This window comes from Osmerus mordax, chromosome 19 (assembly GCF_038355195.1).
Source record: "Osmerus mordax isolate fOsmMor3 chromosome 19, fOsmMor3.pri, whole genome shotgun sequence".
NCBI lineage: Eukaryota > Metazoa > Chordata > Actinopteri > Osmeriformes > Osmeridae > Osmerus > Osmerus mordax.
The window spans coordinates 14,324,604-14,341,375 of NC_090068.1; the positions used below are offsets into that span (position 1 = coordinate 14,324,604).

The window sequence follows — 16,772 nt, forward strand, 5'->3', positions numbered from 1 at the left end:
GTATTCTGCTGGACAGAAACAACCTCACTCACGGCCGCTGGTCTTTGAAAAACAACAGAAGCCAGAAACAAAAGCTGTGTCGGAACAAAACTTGAACGTTTTAATTTTGAGCACACTATAAAATGAACCTCACATCATTATTATGAATGATTATGAATCTATGGCTAAATCTGGCAACAGGTTTTGACATTTGACATACAGTGTATATAAAAGTGTGTGTGTGTGTCCCAGCCGTGTGCAGTGGGGAGATGACGGATTCAGCCGGGGTGGTGTTGTCTCCTAACTGGCCTGAGGCGTACGACAGGGGCCAAGACTGCATCTGGGGCGTCCATGTGGAGGAGGACAAGAGGATCCTGCTGGACATACAAGTGTGAGTGTCTGCAGGCAGAGCTAACCCAGATAACCCTCAAGCTAACCCATCTAACCCTCAATCTAACCCAGCTAACCCAGCTAACCCTCAATCTAACCCATCTAACCTTCAATCTAACCCAGCTAACCCAGCTAACCCTCAAGCTAACCCAGCTAACCCTCAATCTAACCCATCTAACCCTCAATCTAACCCAGCTAACCCAGCTAACCCTCAAGCTAACCCAGCTAACCCTCAAGCTAACCCAGCTAACCCTCAAGCTAACCCAGCTAACCCAGTTAACCCTCAAGCCAACCCAGCAAACCCTTAAGCGAACCCAGCTAACCCTCAAACTAACCCAGCTAACCAAGCTAACCCTCAAGTTACCCATGTTGGGTTATATCCTCCCATGAACACACATGCACACATACACGCACACATGCACACATACACAAACACATGTCACAAAGCATGTTCAAATGTCACAAAACAGAGCCACTGATAGGGGAGAGCATTAGGGTGGCAATAGAGATGAGATCTCTTGCTCCTGGTACATTGATTATTCAGCAGTGCGTCTAGAATGCTCTCTGACCAGATTAACCGTAACCCCCAGCCTTCCCTCCCTGTGTGTCTCAGAGCAGGGCTTCAGATGAACATGCTCTGCTAGTGAGACCACTCTCACACACTTATCCAGACCTCTCAAAAGTGTTAATACACTTTTCATTTCATTTTTTCATAAAGAATTTTTGCTTTACTTAAAAAAGATATATATTTGTGCCTTAGGCTTTTACACTGTTCTGTATGTAGTCCTCAGCAGATTATGACTGTACTTGGTGGTGGCCTGCTGTTCTGATCCTTGTAACATTGTGGTGTTGCTGGTGGACAGTCTCTAAAGTGTGTAGGTACGGGAGGTCAGGACAGCCTGCAGCAGACCTGCTGTTGTGGAATTTCTGAACTTGTTTACTTAACGTTTCCTCTTACTTGATGTAAATAAACGTATTGATGAAGTGAAGTGGGTGAAGGTTGTTTAGAAGTTAGAGACCAGGGATCTCCTGGGCATGACTCCATCTGAGAGAAGGAGAGAGGGAGAGAGGGAGAGTGGGAGAGTGGGAGAGAGGGAGAGAGGGAGAGTGGGAGAGAGGGAGAGAGTGGGAGAGAGGGAGAGAGGGAGAGTGGGAGAGAGGGAGAGTGGGGAGAAGAGGGAGAGAGGGAGAGTGGGAGACAGGGAGAGTGGGAGAGAGGGAGAGTGGGAGAGGTCTGCTTCTCTAGCAGATGGAGAAGCTCTCAGGGTCAGTCTCTCCCAGCATGCTCCTGCTAGGCAGAGCTAGACTCCCGCCCCAAACTCTGTGATTTGTCAAATGGCATATGGGACATTATCAGTCAGGCACATCAGAGGAGAGGTCCAGATGGAGGGACGATATCAGGACTGAGCCAGCGACAGACACGTCCTTCATCACACATCGGGGCTTGTGGGCCGGGGCTTGTGGGCCGGGTGTTACAACCAAATGCCAAATATTCTATTTGGAGACAGAGCTTATCCGCGCTTGATTTAGAGATCAGGACTGAACCCCCTGATACACCTGAGGCCAAACAGGAAATGGAGAGAAACTTTGGTTTTGACAGCTTATGTTTAGTACAGATTCGTTTAGAATGCTGTGCAGCACAACCTTTTTGGCACAGTCTTTGAGGTTAGCTGTAAGCTTGGTGTGTGTTCAGCTGCTCTGAGCCAGGTCCAGGGTGAGCAGCGAGAATCATCCACATCTGCCCAGACCTCAGCATCACCCGGGACTCATCCATCTGCCCAGACCTCAGCATCACCCGGGACTCATCCATCTGCCCAGACCTCAGCATCACCCGGGACTCATCCATCTGCCCAGACCTCAGCATCACCCAGGACTCATCCATCTGCCCAGACCTCAGCATCACCCAGGACTCATCCATCTGCCCAGACCTCAGCATCACCCAGGACTCATCCATCTGCCCAGACCTCAGCATCACCCGGGACTCATCCATCTGCCCAGACCTCAGCATCACCCGGGACTCATCCATCTGCCCAGACCTCAGCATCACCCAGGACTCATCCATCTGCCCAGACCTCAGCATCACCCAGGACTCATCCATCTGCTCAGACCTCAGCATCACCCAGGACTCCATCTGGAAGAAGTCTGCTCCTGTCTTAGCTGGGATCCCACTGAGTGTGTGTGTATGTGTACATGTTATGTGACTGTGCATGTGTGTGTATATGAGTGTGTGTATGTTTACATGTGTGTGTGTGAGTGCTAGCTGGTGGGAGAGGGCTCATTAGAAGGGTGGGCACACACTTTTCTTGTTAATGAGAATGCTTTCACTCCTCTGTTATCATTCATCACCGTGTCTGCACTGTGCCTGCACTCGCAATTACTGAGCAACAGTGTACATAATGAGGACTGATTAATTAATTTAGGCCAAACAGGAGGGCTGGCTCTGTGCTCATTAAGATGGATTGTGACTGGGCAGAGGGGGTTATGGTTAGTGCAGGTGATGCAGGGTGACTGGGCAGAGGGGGTTATGGTTAGTGCAGGTGATGCAGGGTGACTGGGCAGAGGGGGTTAGGGTTAGTGCAGGTGATGCAGGGTGACTGGGCAGAGGGGGTTAGGGTTAGTGCAGGTGATTTGCTGCGTGCCTGCGTGCGTCGCAGTGCTATGATCAGAGGGGAGGGGCAGAGGGGGAGGTGCAGGAGGAGGAGAAGGGGGAGGGGGAGGTGTAGGAGGAGAATCAGGGGGAGGGGGAGGTGCAGGAGGAGGAGCAGGGGAAGGGGGAGGGGCAGAGGAGCAGGGGGAGGGGGAGGTGCAGGAGGAGGAGCAGGGGGAGGGGGAGGTGCAGGAGGAGGAGCAGGGGAGGTGCAGGAGGAGGAGCAGGGGGGAGAGGCAGTCTACCTCCACAGAGACCTCTTCTGGAGGCTCCGGGAATTAGATGTTGGTAGTGAACGCCGGGTCCTTAAAAATACATGAAATAAAGACTTTTTCAAACACTTTCTAATTAAGATTGTAAATGAGCCAGAGGAAGGGGCCCCTCTCCCCCTGTCCCCTCTCCCCAGGTCCCCTCTCCCCCTCTCCCCAGGTCCCCTCTCCCCCTCTCCCCAGATCCCCTCTCCCCAGGTCCCCTCTCCCCAGGCCCCCTCTCCCCAGGCCCCCTCTCCCCAGGTCCCCTCTCCCCCTCTCCCCAGGTCCCCTCTCCCCAGGTCCCCTCTCCCCCTCTCCCCAGGTCCCCTCTCCCCAGGTCCCCTCTCCCCCTCTCCCCAGGTCCCCTCTCCCCAGGTCCCCTCTCCCCCTCTCCCCAGGTCCCCTCTCCCCAGGTCCCCTCTCCCCCTCTCCCCAGGTCCCCTCTCCCCAGGTCCCCTCTCCCCCTCTCCCCAGGCCCCCTCTCCCCAGGTCCCCTCTCCCCAGGTCCCCTCTCCCCCTCTCCCCAGGTCCCCTCTCCCCAGGTCCCCCTCTCCCCAGGTCCCCTCTCCCCAGGTCCCCTCTCCCCCTCTCCCCAGATCCCCTCTCCCCAGATCCCCTCTCCCCAGGTCCCCTCTCCCCCTCTCCCCAGGTCCCCTCTCCCCAGGTCCCCTCTCCCCCTCTCCCCAGGTCCCCTCTCCCCAGGTCCCCTCTCCCCCTCTCCCCAGATCCCCTCTCCCAAGATCCCCTCTCCCCAGGTCCCCTCTCCCCCTCTCCCCAGGTCCCCTCTCCCCAGGTCCCCTCTCCCCCTCTCCCCAGGTCCCCTCTCCCCAGGTCCCCTCTCCCCCTCTCCCCAGGTCCTCTCTCCCCAGATCCCCTCTCCCCAGGCCCCCTCTCCCCAGATCCCCTCTCCCCCTCTCCCCAGGTCCCCTCTCCCCAGGTCCCCTCTCCCCCTCTCCCCAGGTCCCCTCTCCCCAGATCCCCTCTCCCCCTCTCCCCAGGTCCCCTCTCCCCAGATCCCCTCTCCCCCTCTCCCCAGGTCCCCTCTCCCCAGGCCCCCTCTCCCCAGATCCCCTCTCCTCTCCTTCCCATCCAGACCACCCAATATGCTCCTGGGCAGAGTGCCAGTATTCAAATCAGAGTCAAGTTTTTCCAGCCCCTCTGAGATGGAGGTGGTAGTAATTACTTTCTATGTAAATTCTTCCCTCCCTCTCACCAAGGTCCTCTCCCTGGCTGTTCCCTCTCAGAGACGGGAGGGGAACATTAGTACGGTTGGTGTCTGCTGTCACACACACCTGTGCCCCTTTTCATCTGGAGGGAGAGGACCGTGTCTGTGTCTTGTAGAAAAGATGTGTGTGTGTGTGTGTGTGTGCGTTCGTGGCAGTATAAATGACCACAGTCTTTCTTTGTGCTTGCTTCAGGTGCTGATCTCAGCACAATGTTGACACATCCTCACATGACATCACATCCCTTCTCCCGCTCCTGCGTGTGCCAGGGTTACCTGAGAGGGTAATACGGTTTGTGCCGGTGGTGCCAGCAACAGCAGCCAGGGCTCTGTTCCCAGTACATACACACACACACACACATAGACTCACAGACACACATACACACAATAGACTCAAGTATCACATCACAAACAGACGTCATATAAGTGTTGTTGTCCTGGGGGGATATGTGTGGATTCGAACCCCAATCAGTCAACGGATCCTTGTCAAGCTGTCATCTCCAACCTGGTTGCTTCATCCCACTGGGGCGATCTGGGCACTTCGCCTCAGGGTTTTCTGAGAGGATGGAGGTTTAATTTGTTCCTGTGCCTGTCCCACTGACCAGAGGGACTACTTTGTCAGGGTTCACCTCCCCTGCTTCACATCTCTGTCTTTGCCCTGCCTTGTTTGTATTCAGGAAGAGAGCTGGGAGGGTTAGGGTTAGGGTTATGCTCAGATCTGTCCACGGGCACACTGGGTTGGCACACTGCACCATTTGTGGGCTCTCTCTCTTCCTCTCTCTCTTTTTCTCTCTCTCTTTCTTTCTCTATCTCTCTTTTTCTCTCTCTCTGTCTCTCTTGCTCACCCTTACTCTCCTTCTCTCATCCCCTATTTTTCTCTCTGTTGATGTTAGGCTGTTTACATCCTGTCCTCCCCAGTCAGAGCTGCCCAGGCAGCAGACTGGACTGTTCAAGTACACGCGTGCCAGCTGGTGTAGAGCGAGGACGAGGGGAGGAGAGATGAAGAGTTGGTCTTCAGCCTCGAGAGGTTCTTGAAGAGCAGGTAGATGAGAGAAAAAGAAGTAGAGAGAGGTGGATAAAGGGAGAGAGACATAGAGAGAGCGAGGGAGAAAGTGCGAGAGAATGAGACCGAAAGAGATAGACAAGGAGAGAAAGAGTGAGATAGACTAAAGGAGAGAAAGAGTGAGAGATAGACTAAAGGAGAGAAAGAGTGAGAGATAGACTAAAGGAGAGAAAGAGTGAGAGATAGACTAAAGGAGAGAAAGAGTGAGAGATAGACTAAAGGAGAGAAAGAGTGAGAGATAGACTAAAGGAGAGAAAGAGTGAGAGATAGACTAAAGGAGAGAAAGAGTGAGAGATAGACTAAAGGAGAGAAAGAGTGAGAGATAGACTAAAGGAGAGAAAGAGTGAGACTAAAGGAGAGAGGAGCCTGTGCTGTGTGGGGCCACGCCCTCATCAGGAGGGCGTGGGCGAGCCAGTGGGAGGCTTGAGGGTGATACATTAAACATGTGACTAGCAGGCAATCAACCAGGGGGATTAATCTGTGTGAAAGGAGGGAGGGGGAGATGGATGTGGGTGTTCAAGCGTTTAAAAGTCAATCCTGCAGGTTCCCATCCTCAGAAGTCGTGTGCACTCGCTCATGTAAATGCAGCATGGATGCTGAATATATGTGGGTCTGAATGCAGGAGACAGCTGATTGAGAGGTACAAAAGGAAGGCTCTTACCCTGGGAGAACTAGGCCCCCTCCTCTATGTGTCCTAAGTGCTCTCCAACTCACAGGCTGGCCTGCCGAGCTCCACTCACACCTGCGTCCAGGTGCAGTGGGGCATGCCTGGAGAGATCTCCACTCACACCTGCCTCCAGGTGCAGGGGGGCATGCCTGGAGAGATCTCCACTCACACCTGCCTCCAGGTGCAGGGGGGCATGCCTGGAGAGATCTCCACCCTTGAAACCTAGAACTTTATTCTCTCATTAAGCCCCCTCACCCCCACCTCCTCCTTAATCTTTGAGTAAAGGTCAGGCGTTGCTTTTTGCCCCAGGAAAAGAGGGCAACGACTCTTAAATCTTTGTCTGGAAAGGTTAATGCATTCTGATGTTAACCAGTGGCAGCAGAGCTGAACTCCATCATGGACTGCTGTCTTAAAGACACAAGGTACTGTAAGCTAATTCAACAGCAACCACTGCAGTGGGGCATTAATAGCTGATATATATTCTATTTGTGAAGGTAATATGGAACGCTTTAGCCTTGTGAGGGTAAATATTCAGTTGAGCTGTAGGGTGAAGGGATCTCCTCTGGTTCCACCTACAGTATACCAGCATCTCATTACCCGATTATTTCCACAACAGGAAAACTTGTCAGAGGGAGGAATTGTGAGTTCCTTATCATACCCACACAAATACATATTCAAGTATTTATTCATGAGAAGACAGAGGAAAGACGGAGTAGAATCAAATTAATTCTGAATTATTTAGTTTGTGTTTCTCATCATATCCACCCGACGTAAACAGAATTTCGATTTCCCACTGAGATCTGCTTGTCTTCTCCTCGCTCTCCTGTGAAAGAAACTCACTTCAGTTTTGATGGTAGCATAATAAGATGTCAACTGCAACTAATTGCGATTTCCTAAACACTTTAAATAAACATTAGTTAGCTGGTGGATTCAGTATGTATCTACCATCTGCCCTGTTTTGTGCTTCAGCAGAAATTATTGATTGAAGGTAAATATATCTCAGTTGTGGAGCATTTGGATTTAAAAAAAGAAAGTTGCTTTGGCTGAAAGGTGCGTGGCTGATAAATGATGAGGTTCTTCAGTTCTGAACAGAGATGGCGAAAGTACACACATCCTTCACTTTCATTTTTTCAACCTTTCAAAACTTTTTTTAAACTTTTCTTTAAACTTTTTTTAAAACTCTTTTTAAGTCAGGAGTCAGGTGACTGAGTGGTTAGAGAATCAGGCTAGTAATCAGAAGGTTGCTATTTTGATTCAGGCCGTGTCAAATGACGTTGTGTCCTTGGGCAAGGCACTTCACCCTACTTGCCTCGGGGGAATGTCCCTGTACTTACTGTAAGTCGCTCTGGATAAGAGTGTCTGCTAAATGGAAATGTAAAACCTTTTTTTTTTTTTTCTTTTTTTTTTACTTTCAAATGGTTTTTCCACACGTGAAGTGGAAGGAGAGGAGGAAGGGGAACAGAGAAGCCTAGAGCAGAGGACATTAGAGTACAGTAGAGTCCTCAGCAATTATGCAAAAAAAAGAAAGAAACTTCTTTTGAAAACCAAAAAATCTACCCTTTGAAAAAAAAACTTCCTTTAAAAATATTTGTTACCTTTTTTAAAGTTTTGTAAAAAAAAATCCCACATACCAGGACACTAAAACATTTCTAGTTTTTCCCAAACTTTTTTTTCTCGTTGCTTTCTGCCTTGCTCCATGGTAACTTCGTAGACTAGCTTACGTTTGCTGTGCGTGTGCTGTGCCAGGAAATTAAGAAAGGCGCGCAAAAGAAATAATATTGATCATGCCACCAAATACAGATTAAAACTAAAGTAACGAGACTCGCTTTAAAATGTAGGAAGGAGAAAGTACAGATATTTGTGTAAAGAATTTAAGGAGTGAAAGTAAAAAGTTGTAAATAGAAGTTAAGTAAATAGTGAAGTAAAGTACTGATACCGGAGAAATCTACTTAAGTACAGTAACAAAGTATTTGTACTTTGGGTTACTTCCCGCCTCTGAAGGAACTTGTGTTTCTTGTTTCTGTCTCTTGCAGTCTTCATGTGGGCAAGAATGACCTGCTGACCTTCTACGACGGTGATGATCTCACGGCCAACATCCTGGGCCAGTACAGCGGCTCGAGGCCTCGCTTCCGGCTGTACACCTCCATGGCTGACGTCACCATCCAGTTCCAGTCCGACCCCGCCACCAACATCTACGGCTACAACAATGGATTTGTCCTCCACTTTTTTGGTAAAAACGTTTGCACACATGATGATCCTGGGCGTCCTCCACTCAACGTGAAATATTGAAATCAACTAAAAAGTGAGCTTTTTTATGAGAAATTGTGTTGACGAGAAAACAACTCAGGGAAAGCTGAAGGTGGTTTGCCCTTGCTCAGAAGTGAACTGTGGTCTCCAAGCAGAGCTGCTGTTCCCAGAGAGAGAGATTAATGACATCAAGAGATCTCTTCCTCACAGACAAGCTGGCAGGAGACCAGATGAAAAACAGGGCTTTATCTTTTGTCTGTCTCTCTCTTTCTCACTCTCTTCCTCTTCCTCTAACATCTCTCTCGGCAACAGCACAGGTGCAGTGGATTATAAAACATTGAACGCAGAGACACAATTATCTGGTGTGCTTTGTCCCTGTCCCCCATGGTAGTGGAGTGCCGTACCCCCGATGTGAGCAGGAGGCAGTGTGGGGGAGGGCAGAAGAGGCAGGAGGCAGTGTGGGGGAGGGCAGAGGAGGCAGTGTGGGGGAGGGCAGAGGAGGCAGTGTGGAGGAGGGCAGAGGAGGCAGGAGGCAGTGTGGGGGAGGGCAGAGGAGGCAGGAGGCAGTGTGGGGGAGGGCAGAGGAGGCAGTGTGGGGGAGGGCAGAGGAGGCAGCGTGGAGGAGGGCAGAGGAGGCAGCGTGGAGGAGGGCAGAGGAGGCAGCGTGGAGGAGGGCAGAGGAGGCAGCGTGGGGGAGGGCAGAGGAGGCAGGAGGCAGCGTGGGGGAGGGCAGAGGAGGCAGCGTGGAGGAGGGCAGTGGAGGCAGCGTGGGGGAGGGCAGAGGAGGCAGCGTGGGGGAGGGCAGAGGAGGCAGCGTGGGGGAGGGCAGAGGAGGCAGCGTGGGGGAGGGCAGAGGAGGCAGCGTGGGGGAGGGCAGAGGAGGCAGGGCCCTGCCACGCTCCGCTCTCCCCCTGGCACACTGAGCAGCCTGTAATCATTGCAAATTGCTGGCATTCTCTTTAAACACCCAGAGCTAATTCACATGCAGAATGCAGCACAAGATCTCCACTGTTCGTCATGACCACTGTTTCCACCCGTGTGCCACCATCCATCCACGGCTGGTGAAGATTGCGAGGCGATGTTTTAAAGTGGTGTGTTAGCACAGAAAACACTTGTTCTCCACGACTAACAGCCCCGTTTATTCTGATTTTGTCCCCCCTCCACCACCTCTATCTGGTTCCCTCCCCCTCATTCCATCTCTCTCCCTCCATCCATTTCTTTCTCTCCCTCTCCATCTCCCACCTCATCTCTCTCCACTCCCTCTCCATCCCTCCCCCTCCCTCCCTCCCCCAGAGGTGCCTAGGAACGACACATGCTCAGAGCTTCCTGAGATCACCAACGGCTGGAAGAGCACCTCCCACCCTGACCTGGTCCACGGCACCGTGGTGACCTACCAGTGTTACCCCGGTTACCTGCTGTCCGGGGCCGAGATCCTCATGTGCCAGTGGGACCTAACCTGGAGTGGAGATGTGCCCAGCTGTGAGAAGGGTGAGCTGGGGGAGTCTCTGGGAGGTAGTGGTGGGTATGGGGCTAGACTGGGCACCAAGGGGTTAAAGTCACTGGACAGATACAGTAGTAGAACTCCAGTCAAAGTGACTTTGACTCCCAGCTGTTCACTGCCTCTAAATGACTCCCAGCTGTTCAAATGACTCCCTGCTGGTCACTGCCTCTGAATGACAAGCCCTGTAACACCCTTGGAGCTAAATGCTGTCAGGGTGTCACATGGGATCAGCTGACTGTGTGAAAATGCACGTGAAGCCATCGTCTGCTGGGGCGGAAGGAAACGCGTATGTGTGTCCAACAGCCCTTTTCATCATACAATATCTAAATACAAACTCTCTCTAAACGCTATCATCACATCCACAACGATTTACTAAACCACACTGTTTCACCGCTACACTAAAAGACAGTCACGGCACATTTAACCAGATGCTTTTGAAATCGGAACATTAATAGCAATCATAAAGCCACCGGGGAAACTGTAATTACAGTCTTGTATGTGTAGCTGGGTCTGCTTGATAAGGAGCCACTCTAACGGTCCCACTGCCACCTAGAGGTGGGAAACAACATTACATGTGATCCAACAGTCCTCTAAAAGGTAGATAGATGTACAAACATATTCATTAATTCCCAAGGGAACACTGCAAGTTTTTTTTGTAATTATTTATTTCAGTAATTTTATAGTAATTATTTGTGTTATTGTCAACAAATGAGCTCATATTTACAGACACTCAGTTTACACAGAAGCTGTCCTGTCAGGTTCTGTGTAAACTCCTGTTCCAGACCTGGCCTGCCATGAGCACACAGTCAGGGGTATGCCTGGGTGTGGCTCTGATCACCCTCCGTGTGTGTGCGTGTGTGCTCCAGTGATGTCCTGTCCAGACCCAGGCGTGGTGGAGCACAGCCGCAGGGTGGTGCCGCCCCGCCTCCTGGTAGGCTCCACGGTGCAGTACGTCTGCAACAAGGGCTACATGCTGTCTGGATCCGGCCTGCTCACCTGCTACAACCGAGACTCAGCCATCCCCAAGTGGAGCGAGAGGCTGCCCAAGTGTGTCCGTAAGTGCTGGAGTCTGTGTGTCTGTGCTGTCACACACATAGAAACACACACACATGCACTAAATGAACATTTGGATTGTGTTTTCCATCATGCAGAATAACCATTGCCAGTCACAATTATCCAGTCCATTCACTGCTGTCTTCCTGACTGGCCGTGTCAGCCCCAGGGGCGGAGCCACGTGGTGGCCAGGGGCGGAGCCACGTGGTGACCAGGGGCGGAGCCACGTGGTGGCCAGGGGCGGAGCCACGTGGTGGCCAGGGGCGGAGCCACGTGGTGACCAGGGGCGGAGCCACGTGGTGGCCAGGGGCGGAGCCACGTGGTGACCAGGGGCGGAGCCACGTGGTGGCCAGGGGCGGAGCCACGTGGTGACCAGGGGCGGAGCCACGTGGTGGCCAGGGGGGGGCCACGGCCACCATTGGTCAGAGAATGGCCACCCTGCAGTAACCAACGTACCTGCATTCTGACAGCGCTTCAATGAAGACTAGTAGCTAACCACTGGATACCGTTAGAAAACTGCTGCTCTGAGTGATGCAGTGTGTGAGTTTTAAAATAGTAGTTTTTGACAATCAAGTGCCACCCCAAATAAAAGACTGCCCCCCCAGAAATAATGTCCTGGCTACGCCCCTGGTCAGCCCTAAGGCTAGTTGGCTGGAGGACGGTTGTAGAGGTGCATGTCTAGGCCCTGCCTGGATGGAGGAGGGTTGTAGAGGTGCATGTCTAGGCCCTGCCTGGATGGAGGAGGGTTGTAGAGGTGAATGTCTAGGCCCTGCCTGGATGGAGGAGGGTTGTAGAGGTGAATGTCTAGGCCCTGCCTGGATGGAGGAGGGTTGTAGAGGTGAATGTCTAGGCCCTGCCTGGATGGAGGAGGGTTGTAGAGGTGAATGTCTAGGCCCTGCCTGGATGGAGGAGGGTTGTAGAGGTGAATGTCTAGGCCCTGCCTGGATGGAGGAGGGTTGTAGAGGTGAATGTCTAGGCCCTGCCTGGATGGAGGAGGGTTGTAGAGGTGAATGTCTAGGCCCTGCCTGGATGGAGGAGGGTTGTAGAGGTGAATGTCTAGGCCCTGCCTGGATGGAGGAGGGTTGTAGAGGTGAATGTCTAGGCCCTGCCTGGGGCTATCAGCTCTTTCTAATCCCCTCCAAGGCTCCAGCAGCATTGAATACCTGCCAGGCCTCCCGCCCACAGACAGAGGCTGGGATCGTTGGAGTGTGATCTATAGAGGACTACATGATGCATGACACAGCATGCAAACCCAATTAGCATCGGAGGAGCTCAAGGGTGGAAATTAAACCTGAGTGTTTTTCTTTCAGCCGGGGAGAACAGGTGGAGAATCAATATGGCTTAATGTAATAGGAGCTGTCCTGCTGTTCCAACAGCACAATGATAGGCCTGTCTCCTCATTGATACAAAGTAATTATAGATGCTGTAAAATGTCTTTGCTAAATGATAACACGGTGGAACTGAGACTTGGGATTTGGACTGGTTGTCAGGTTAAGAACTATGTCGCTCTCTGCAGCTTGTCTTAAACGCTGTGAGTCTGTCGTGTTTGAGAGGTGTGTTCTCACATTTATGATCACACATGTTATAAAGACACTTCTGTCACACATAGTAACACAGTGACATATTGACAGTCCTCCTGTGTATGTGTGTGTGTGTTGCGTGCATGCGTGTGTGTGTTGCGTGCGTGCGTGTGTGTGCGTGCGTGTGTTCCCTGGCAGCTGAGCGGTATGAACCCTGCAGGAACCCGGGAGCTCCCTCCACCAGCATCCAGAGCCCAGAGCAGGCCTTCTACCAGGCGGGGGAGAGCCTCTCCTTCTCCTGCCGCCCCGGGTACCAGCTGCAGGGGGAGCCCTCCATCCGCTGTGTCCCTGGACACCCCTCCCAGTGGAGCGCAGCCCCCCCTGCCTGCAGGGGTGAGGAACCTCACCTGGGTTATACCACTCACCTGGGTTATACCACTCACCTGGGTTAGGGGTAGAACGCTCAGCTGGGCTCTGTGATGTGTGTAATTCAGATCATTAAATCTTGTATAAGAACTTTCTAGAAGGAACGACTTTGATCGCTGAGAGGTTAGAGTCGCTGATCGCTGGGAGGTTAGAGTCGCTGATCGCTGGGAGGTTAGAGTCGCTGATCGCTGGGAGGTTAGAGTCGCTGATCGCTGGGAGGTTAGAGTCGCTGATCGCTGGGAGGTTAGAGTCGCTGATCGCTGGGAGGTTAGAGTCGCTGATAGCTGGGAGGTTAGAGTCGCTGATCGCTGGGAGGTTAGAGTCGCTGATCGCTGGGAGGTTAGAGTCGCTGATCGCTGGGAGGTTAGAGTCGCTGATCGCTGGGAGGTTAGAGTTGCTGATCGCTGGGAGGTTAGAGTCGCTGATCGCTGGGAGGTTAGAGTCGCTGATCGCTAAGAGGTTAGAGTCGCTGATCGCTGAGAGGTTAGGGCTGATTATAAATGTTGCTTCCTTCACAGTGTCATCGTCTACAGAGTACGTGAACGAGCGGAGGCTGGATGGTGAGTCTGAACCTTCCGTCCGCCAGGTACGTTGTCCTGGTCACCTGACCGTGACTGACACCTCCTGTCTGATGTGCTGCAGTGACCAGCGGTGACAACGGCGCCGGAGGAAGCACCATCCTTGTGGCCGTCCTGACCCCGGTGGCGCTCGTGTGTGTTGTGGCTCTCGGGGTCTACCTCTACTTTGCACAGTGAGCGTTCACATCTGCAATGGTTCTGTCGAAGATGTGGTCATTAAAGGATGCGTTAAGTCATGAATTAGGTGTGAATGTTCATAACTAGGAGAGGTGTCAGAAAGCGGTTATAACAGCTGTCTGTCTACTTCCTGTCAGACAGGGGAAGTCTCTTCGGATGCCCTCGTCATCCCTGCCGCCATATGACAACATTACAGAGGAGTCCGACTTTAACAATCCTGTCTATGAGACTGTAGTAAGTACGGATGTCATGCATCTAGAAGATGTGGACTCTCACAACACCATAGTGCTGTCCTGATCCACCTGCATACGCCTGCTCACCCGCCATCTCATGTCTCACCACCAGAGGGCCCTGGATTCCCCTTGCATGTCCCACCCCTGAGCCAGACTGGGGTCTGGTGAGGATTTTAGAGATGCCAGCACAGTTAGAACATGCAATTCTAACTACACTGCAGTTTTGAATGAGCAAGACAATGATTTTGCTACAACTGTAGTATACTTATTGAATGACGGACAGGTAATGAGAAATGTAGCATGTTCGCATTTCTGTTAGACCAATGTTAATTCTGTGTAAGGAGAGTGATAATTGAAAAAAATAAACATGAAACAAGAAAATGAACAAAATAAGAATAGTGTTAATAGTTGTTAAATATTTTGTTCAGTGCTGCTATATGTAATTCATTGTGTCTCACCAGGCTGATACTATTTCAATGAAATTGAATTAAATTTATTGAATTGATCCAGAAAGAAAGGCAAGTCAATTTTATGTTTGTAAGACTTAAAAATTTATGTAGTTACTAGATTTTTTTATAAAATAAAAAAAGGCACATACCATATTCTTACACTTTAGGTAAATTGTTAGAAATGGTCTATGCAATGTTAGGGGCTTTAAGATTAGCAGATTTTAACGATATAACTTCTGGTCACGTGTCCATCTGATATATTGCATCCTTCCATACGTCATACATGATTTGACACACACTATGCCCATCTCTCTGCCCTCCACGCACTGTGCCCATCTCTCTGCCCTCCACGCACTGTGCCCATCTCTCTGCCCTCCACGCACTGTGCCCATCTCTCTGCCCTCCACGCACTGTGCCCATCTCTCTGCCCTCCACGCACTGTGCCCATCTCTCTGCCCTCCACGCACTGTGTCCATCTCTCTGCCCTCCACGCACTGTGCCCATCTCTCTGCCCTCCACGCACTGTGTCCATCTCTCTGCCCTCCACGCACTGTGCCCATCTCTCTGCCCTCCACGCACTGTGCCCATCTCTCTGCCCTCCACGCACTGTGCCCATCTCTCTGCCCTCCACGCACTGTGCCCATCTCTCTGCCCTCCACGCACTGTGCCCATCTCTCTGCCCTCCACGCACTGTGCCCATCTCTCTGCCCTCCACGCACTGTGCCCATCTCTCTGCCCTCCACGCACTGTGCCCATCTCTCTGCCCTCCACGCACTGTGCCCATCTCTCTGCCCTACTCTTCCCCTCAGCAAACAGAGAGGCTGTGTGATTACTAATGACTCTCTGTCCTCCTTGGCTGTGCAGCAGAAGAACTGGGAGGCGAGGCGTCCTTCTGATGCTTACGGTCCCCCTTAACTGCCCCGCCCCGCCCCCCTGGGTGTGCCTGTCCTCCTCGCCTGCCGCCCCAAACCAGCTCAGAACAACTAGGATTATTATTATTGTTATTATTGTGGTTGTTGTAGTGGTGGTGGGGTTACACTGAATGTATGAGTTAATCAATTTAACTCGTTGCACATTTTATTTTAAAGATTACATCTTTTGTTATTGTAATTTTCTGTTTTGTTATTCACCTCAGTGTGTCATTCATCAAGTTATTGACATGTTTCCATCAGTAAATAGACTTGGATGATGAGTGAAGGGTTAAAGGATCACCCTTGCAGTATTAAGTTGACCTGTAAGTCATGAGGTATGCACTCAGCTTAATACATTCGTTTTTGTTTTTGTCTGGTCTTGACAGGATAATACAGATTAAGAGGTGCCCATTTTAGAGTCCTAAATTCAAGGATCATTCAAGTGTTGACTCTTGGATCATGTCTGCACTGCAACCCCTCACCATAACTCTGTGCTGGTTTGTTTTCCATTCCCTCCTGTTCATGGGATGAATCTGTTATTTGTCTTCCTTACCTGCCCTATACAGCAGCGGATGGCCTTTCTTTCTTGTTTCTCTGTTCTTGTTATTGTTCTTGAGCCTTGGACTGGTGAAGGAAGTTACGAGTTTTCAAGTTAAATAAGAGTAATGAATGTACTTACGTTTAAAGATTGAAAATGTGACTATCCGGTTGTTGAAACTAATCTAAATCAAGGTCCCAAAGCAATTTTATATTTTGTCCTCACATTTCCACCAATAATAGCAATGTCTTTGCATTTCAATGAATTTGAAATAACCGCTTGTCACTAGCGTTACAACTAGTTCATAAACCGCTTGTCTCAAACTAGGTTGTATATGAACGACTCTGGGGACCACACAGTGTTATTCATGAGAAGTTCATGTTATCCTTATTCGTAATTCATGGTCTTGGAGAGAAAGATTTTCTTTTGGTTTCTTTATCTCACAGAATACACCAAAAACAGCACCGTATTAGGCCCTCGAACATGAAAGACCACTTGTGCAATTCCCACAATGAACTGATGTCAAATCCCCCTGGTGAAGGCTTCCTTAGAACGCTTGATACATCTGCCTCATCGTAGAAAAAGGGAAGACTTTCAGTGACTGAATTGTTATTTGAACATGATTAAAGGCTACTGGATACCTTTATGTCTACAACTAATTTACTTTATTTCACACACAACAAATGTACATCTGCACAGGGGCGTTGTTAGACATAAAGGCATTCATTTGAGCGCAAATACAGTTTTTTTTTGCTTCATGTAATATTGTTTTTATGTTTTAGTCAAAATAAGATGATCGGTAGGCCTATCATTTAGAAACTTTCTTTAGTTTTTTTATGTTTTCTTGGCCTACCTCAATTCTGACTTGTAGTGTCGGTCTGACTGCAGAGGCTATTTGGCAAGCTCAGAAGAGCGCGCTA

At 50.7% G+C, this 16,772-nt stretch overlaps 1 protein-coding gene across 1 annotated transcript in view; it reads left to right on the forward strand.

Annotated features, from left to right (window-relative positions):
- The window catches only part of LOC136962894 (seizure protein 6-like), a 42,693-nt gene extending 28,362 nt beyond the window's left edge, over positions 1-14,331 (forward strand). Inside the window, exons 9-16 of the mRNA XM_067256793.1 lie at positions 232-370; positions 8,253-8,449; positions 9,760-9,954; positions 10,834-11,022; positions 12,739-12,933; positions 13,485-13,526; positions 13,609-13,717; positions 13,859-14,331. Coding sequence (XP_067112894.1) covers positions 232-370; positions 8,253-8,449; positions 9,760-9,954; positions 10,834-11,022; positions 12,739-12,933; positions 13,485-13,526; positions 13,609-13,717; positions 13,859-14,018 — 1,226 coding nt within the window. The 3' untranslated portion in view covers positions 14,019-14,331. The remainder of the gene's footprint in view (positions 1-231; positions 371-8,252; positions 8,450-9,759; positions 9,955-10,833; positions 11,023-12,738; positions 12,934-13,484; positions 13,527-13,608; positions 13,718-13,858) is intronic.
- The last annotated feature ends 2,441 nt before the right edge of the window (positions 14,332-16,772 follow it).